At 37.4% G+C, this 6,556-nt stretch overlaps 1 protein-coding gene across 1 annotated transcript; it reads right to left on the reverse strand.

Annotated features, from left to right (window-relative positions):
• Positions 1–6,164, reverse strand: LOC142370513 (myelin-associated glycoprotein-like). The gene is made up of 9 exons (XM_075453092.1): positions 6,080–6,164; positions 5,773–5,834; positions 5,257–5,637; positions 4,479–4,784; positions 4,185–4,404; positions 4,149–4,153; positions 3,710–3,794; positions 2,170–2,209; positions 1–1,926 (listed from the first exon to the last, which is right to left on the reverse strand). The coding sequence occupies exons 2-9, from the start codon at positions 5,813–5,815 to the stop codon at positions 1,735–1,737; spliced, it is 1,272 nt and encodes a 423-aa protein (XP_075309207.1). The 5' UTR covers positions 5,816–5,834; positions 6,080–6,164; the 3' UTR covers positions 1–1,734.
• Positions 6,165–6,556: the final 392 nt, after the last annotated feature.

Consider the following 6,556-nt stretch of genomic DNA (forward strand, 5'->3'; position numbering starts at 1 on the left):
ACCTTTTTTCTAATTCCATGTTGTATGTAGAAGTTCTTGAAATTGATATTCCCTCTGCACGTAGTAAGCTTTACTTCCTGGTTTCTTTTGTAGGAGCTTGCTGGCTTAATTATTTGAATTAGTTTTGCATCTTTATATTTCTGCTGTGATGCACAAGTTTGCTTGTAGTCAAGAACATGTTGTAATTGGCATTTTCCAGGCATCCATATGTGTATATATATAAATGTATCTAATACACAAATATATGAAATTTTCAATACAATAGTAATAATAAAAAAAATATATATCCCATGAGAGACAATTAAACTTGTAAGAACAAAACAATTCTTGGTAAACACCTGACTTTATTAGAGCCACGATCTTTCAAAAGCGAGCAACATTACAACGTGACCCCGACACATTTACTGATTTGAATGAACAAATTAAGTTTTAAATATGGTACCTATACACATTAAGATATACACGTTAAGATATACACATTAAGATATACACGTTAAGATATACACATTAAGATATACACGTTAAGATATACACGTTAAGATATACACGTTAAGATATACACATTAAGATATACACGTTAAGATATACACGTTGAGATATACACGTTAAGATGACGGAGGAGTGTTATTTTCTCAGAGAACAATAGCGGTAGCTATCCCTAACGTGGATAGCTGTAGGTAGCATTAGCATCCATCAGCCCCACCAGCATTGTTACATGTTTGTAATGCACAACATTGCCAATGAAAACTGTCATTTGAAACTTCAAACAGCAACACAAAATGGCTGACTGACTATATAGTGGACTGTGTCGTTAATTAGTAGATCGGGCATTTCTGTTTTCAGTTTACTGATTTTAGCACCAGCGCATTATTAGGCATTTGTGTGATCCCTTTTCCTCCATTCTAGTAAAATCTACCTCAAAGTGACAGTTTTATTACAGGCTTAGTAGAGCCTTTGGTTTGTTCTTTAAATAAATGAACATCTGTTATGTTTGTCAGCTGCCTTCCTCCAGATCTACATCTGTATTTTGATTAAAACAAGTCAGGTTTGCGTACAATCCACAGAAATAATTTAATGGACTGTGTGAAATTAAGTGCAAAAGATAAGGTCTGTGTCACAGAATGTGTTTAGGACACATCAGATTTAAGCTAGGTTTGATTTGTTGTTTTGTTTTATCTGTTTGTCTTCCCTCAAACTGTGACTTTTGTATTTCTGCTGTATTGTTTTGTGTTTGCAACTGATACTAATTCACTGTTAAGAAGAGATCTTGCCTGGCCCAACCCATAAATGACTATTTGCAATATCAGGCTTGAAATATTGCTAAATCCTGGCTCTTGCTGCAAAGTAGTAACAACGCTTTTTTTTTTATTCAGAGGAGGAAACAAACCTGAGAATTCTCAACGAAGACGGAGAATTACTATCCTGCCTTCTTTTTAGTTTTAGTAAGGCAACCTAAAATCATCATCGCCTGTCTTCACCTCCTCCTCCATTAGTCCTGCATTTGGGTCCATCTCCTAAAATGAATCCTGACACACATCACTTTGTCTCTGTTAGAAAAGCAAAAACAAATCTGCTTTTGAGTTCCATAGAGGATCGCTAAATGCAATAAAAAAAAAATTCATATGAACAACTTGAACATCTTGATGACCAACTGGATTAGATATAAAAGTTCTGTGAAAAAGGTCAAAAGTTCTGTACTAAAATATTGGTTCAATCGTTGGCATGTCCACAGACTCATTTCCTCTTTACTGAAGCGTAGATGTCGCCACCTGCCTTGTGCACATTCACCTGTGAATACACAGTATTTTGCTGCTGTGTGGCCTCATGCGCTGAGTCAGAGGAAAGTCTCATCACGGAGAAGTCAATCTCTCCATAATGAATGTCCTGGTTTTCAGCTGTGCTGGCAGGTTCTTGTAGAACCAGACTCTGTGAAAAACAGACCACATGTGAAATGAGGTAAACTCTCCTACATTTAGTTTAGCTTCTTTTTTTCCTGACGTTTGATCAGTTCACAATTTTTTTCAATGAGGCAATATCCTCAGAGCAGTCTGTAACCGGACGTAGGAACAGAAAACTTCTATGTTGCGTCCGCAGAGGCAAACTAAAAATGTTTGTCTGGTTTCCCAACAGGATGTTAAAGGATGTTACAGGATGTTACGGTTTTCTCACCTGACTGGGATGTGAAGTTGGACGTTTTGACTTTAACCACCTAGAAAAAAAAACACAGTACAGTAAATACAGTTTTTCCAAGCACAGTCAAATGACAATTATGTTTTTCTAATAATAATTTCCTAACAACCTTATATGGTATATAAGTGTAGATGACCACATGAACATACTTAGTGGATAAAACATAAATTTGCTGCAGTTATGACTAAACATGACGTAAATTATTCTCAAACTCTAACTGAATCTGTCTCAAACATCTTTTGGATGTAAAAGGGCCCAAGACGTCGGAATAGAGTGCGCTGTATCAAGGACGCCAATGAATTACGCTACAAACGCATAAAACTTTTTAAATGAATCATATCGGGATTGTATCACGGACAAAAAAAAGAAGATGCTGTAACAGAGATATTACACTTAAGGGGGGGCACACAACTTTGGAAAGGGTGGCACGTGTGAATGAACTGTAAAGTCTAGCAAAAATAAGAAAATGAAAAAAAAATATTCTAGATTTTTGGAAATCATAATTAGGAGTATCCTATATGCTTTGCCTTCAACCATTATCAGAGTAAGGTTTAAACCACGATTGTGTAAAGATTTTAGGTACTTTACCTTGACACTCTGAGCCAGTTCACTTCATCAAGCGTTACATGTGAGGTAATGTGGCTTTTACATCCTTTTCATAAAATTAAACAGCCTTGAAAAATAAATAACCCTAACTCTAACCCAAATGTGCTGCATTTACAGCAGTGTTCTTTCAACTTGGTGATTCATAATCATTACCAACATTTTCCAGATGTAGCTTTCTAATGCTAGCTTCCCTAGAATCATCATAGCAGCTTCCCACATTTCCCGTGTTATGTTTTATAGTTGCAGTGGTTAGTTCAGTGCTACCTAATATTGATAATATTCCATATTATCAAATGTTCCAAACACAAACTGAACTCTCTGGCTGCAAAGCAGTTTCCTGCAATCTGCCATGTTTGATGCACATAGCAACAGAAGCTCCTCCTACTACTACTACTACTACTTCTTTATTTATAAAGCACTTTAAAACAACAGTAGCTGCGACAAAGTGCTGTACAGACGAAAATCAATAAACATGCAAAATATGGAAAAGACAACAGAAACAATAAAACACGATAACAGAAGCAAGAGCAAAAGTCTCAACATGTGTTAAAAGCCAAAGAATAAAAATGTGTCTTAAGATGAGACTCCTGGCTGCGCAAACATGCTTATAGTGTGAGAGAGGGGGTGTTCTACTTAGCTGCATCCACTCTCTTGGGGAAAGTGAATGGAGCATGTGCATGGGCCAGTAACATTTGGCCCTCCCCTTGGAGCCAACATTTACATGACTTTGTAACCTCAGTAACAGGAAAAGTAATAAAAATGGACAAAGGTTCAACTCAATATTTAAGACATATAGGTCACATTTATTGCTCCAAAAGTATAGATAATTAATGTCATCATTAAAAAAATTTTAAAAAATCACACATGAAATGGAATATAGGGCAGGGTGAGACTGAGACTTTGTTCTACTTACCAAATGAGAAAAATCACACAGATGAGTAGAATGGTCGCAATAGTCCCTCCAACAGCAGCTGGCCATGGTGGAGACTGCTCCGTTACTAAAGAAACAAAGCATTAAATGTTAAAAAGTCAAGAATGGGTCTGTTGAAATTTACACTGAGAAAAAACAACAACAGCAGTGCCAGAAGAAGCAGCAAAAAAAGCTTTTGACAATGCTGAGTATGGGAAATAATAAATTTGCTCTCACATACTTTACATAGTTGTTTCTAGAATATCCTTTTTTTCATACCCTCCATTTTTTCTCATGTTGTATAGCATTGCATTTTATGAAAGTGTTAGGTTGTTATGCCTAGTTGGCAATGGTTATTTTATGCAAATATAAGTAACTTTTTTACTATCAAACATAATCTACTTTCCCTCCGCTGCTGAAAAGAGCCCAGTTTTCCATTTACCTGAACTATGCCAATAAATATGGAGTGAAATCTGACTAGTTATTTTTGGCTGCACAGTAATCAACTCCTCCATCTTTTGAATTGAGTCTGTAAAAGTCTCCTTCAGCTACTTTCATGGCTCCATGTGTGCTGTTCTTGAACCAGGTGAAGCTGCTGATGGGAGGATTGGCTCTGCTGGAGCAGCTCAGGTTCATCCAGCTACCTGCTGACACCAAACCTGATGGACTGATGGATGCTGAGGTGTCTTTAGGAGCATCTGAGGCAAATGTGACACATTAACTTTATTAATCAGAAACAGATGAACCATGATGTGCTGACAGGATCACTTACATGAAACACTGAGAGTCACTTCTGTCTCTGCTGTCTTGACATCTTTTCCTGCATTCACAGGATATCTGACAGAGCAGCTGATGTTGCTTCCATTGTGTGTGTCTGACAGAGTGATGGTCTCCTGGATTTTAGCTGTAAAGGTTCCATCTGTGTTTTCCTCTATTTGTCTGTGAGAGTTTTGTTGGAGATTCCAGGTGAGTTCAGGAGGGGAGTGAGGACAGGGAGTGAGAGCTGAGCAGGTGATGGTGACAGACTCTCTCTCCTTCAGTTCACCTGAGATGTTGATTGTGGGTTTCCAAGCAGAATCTGTGGTTTAGCATCAAACAGACCCTTTACACACAGCACAATACAGTTTGTACAAACAAAAGAATTGTCCATTACTTTTTCGTAATATTCAACCTCAGATATTGTTGAAAATCAACAACCCAGTCTCACCAGAAAACATGTAATGGGTATGTTTGTCCACATCTCCAAAACATAGAATTGCCACAGTCCATTGTCATAGACTGTGAAATGTCAAAAATGTATGCCATCAAGTGATGAGAATTAGGAAGACAATAAACTCCAGCAATATATTCAGAAAAGGGAAACGAGTTAAGACAGTTGTCTAGTTTTACAGCCCTGATTCTGGAATGGCAACATTCTGCACAGGGATCAACATAGGCATTGCACGTTCTGGCATGAGATCAGGTGGCAGCAATCAAGCAAAATGAAGCTAGCCTAAAGTTTAAGTTCGATGTTACAAACTCATGGGAGAATAAAAAACTGAATTACTTGCCTTTGACAATTATTTGAAGAGGACTACATGAAGCTGTTGCCTGAAACGGCCAATTATTTACTCTGAAGTAGTATGTGTCTGTGTATTTTGCAGTTAAATTAGAAAACAGAGTTGTGCAGTTTTTCTGAGTAAGGCTTCCAGTGATTCTCATTGGATATATTTGTTTTGTGCTGCTGTTGAAAATCACATTGTCTGGATTTTTAGCAAATTTAGGATTGCTTTTAATCCATGCTCCAAAGCTTGTTCGACTCCCGTTGAATTCTCCTTCTTCTTTGGCAGCAAAGGTACATGGGATTTGCAAACAAGATCCACTTAGTGCATCCATAATCTCTGGTGTAGTAATGACGAGTGCAGCAGGGTTAGGACAAGAGGCCAGTGCATCTGTAGATTTAATATCAAAGTTTGTTAATAAAGACAACAAGGGTTTTGAGTCTAAACTAGAACTAGTCTTTTCGCTTTGCGTCTAGTTCAGACCGCAAAGGATTCCAGCAATAAATAAGTGAACAAACATCTCACCTGACACAAAGAAGATAGTCAGTAATGTGCTAACTGTCACCATATTCACAGACACAGGCGCCCTGAAAGAAACAGGCATTTTAGATCATTTAGTGAAGACTGCTCCTTCTTTACAGCGTCTTTCCATCCTCATGTCCACTTCAGTCAAAGCTTTCTGTCTCTTATTCAGAATGATCAGCAACTTAGGTCAAGCTGTGAGATGCTTTCTTGGCAGCCGAAGTAAAGCAAAAATACCAGCAAATACAATTACAGTGGAGTTCACAAGGAATGACCAAACAAAACAGAAGTGATAAAAAGCGTTTCTTACCAAACAAGCCCACAGAGTGATCTTAAACTAACGGTGAAATCAACTAAACCGTCATAAAGCTGTGCTGGTAGAGAGTGCTTTTGAATAAGGCTGAATCAGATTACTTTGTTTGAAAGTCACCTGACTAAGATGCTGAAGAAGAATTTGTATTGTTCCTGCTGACACCCTGTCATAAGGGAAGTGGGTATTGCGTCATCTTAAAAAGTTGACTTTTTCACTCTCTCCGGGACTTTTTTCCAAGCCCTACATGTTTACATTACACAATCCATTCGAAATGATACATCACATTAAATCAGCAATCATCTTGCACAGATTTTATCTGTAGATATATACACTCTGACAAAACTGATGAGACAATGGGTGATAAAAGATACTTTCCATGTAAAAACTGGATGTTTTTATTGTCCCTTTAAAAAAAATACGTTTGAAGAGGGCAGCCTGATTTTGTGAAATATTAGAATTTTCTCATTTCTAAAA

Source organism: Odontesthes bonariensis, chromosome 20 (assembly GCF_027942865.1).
Source record: "Odontesthes bonariensis isolate fOdoBon6 chromosome 20, fOdoBon6.hap1, whole genome shotgun sequence".
Taxonomy (NCBI): domain Eukaryota; kingdom Metazoa; phylum Chordata; class Actinopteri; order Atheriniformes; family Atherinopsidae; genus Odontesthes; species Odontesthes bonariensis.

Coding starts and splice junctions, on each gene's coding strand:
- LOC142370513 (XM_075453092.1), bottom strand. CDS start 5,815: ATGGTGACAGTTAGCACATTACTGACTATCTTCTTTGTGTCAG. Junction 4,405..4,478: donor AGTGACTCTCAGTGTTTCAT/GTAAGTGATCCT, acceptor CATTTGCCTCAG/ATGCTCCTAAAGACACCTCA. Junction 1,927..2,169: donor CAACTTCACATCCCAGTCAG/GTGAGAAAACCG, acceptor TGTTTTTCACAG/AGTCTGGTTCTACAAGAACC.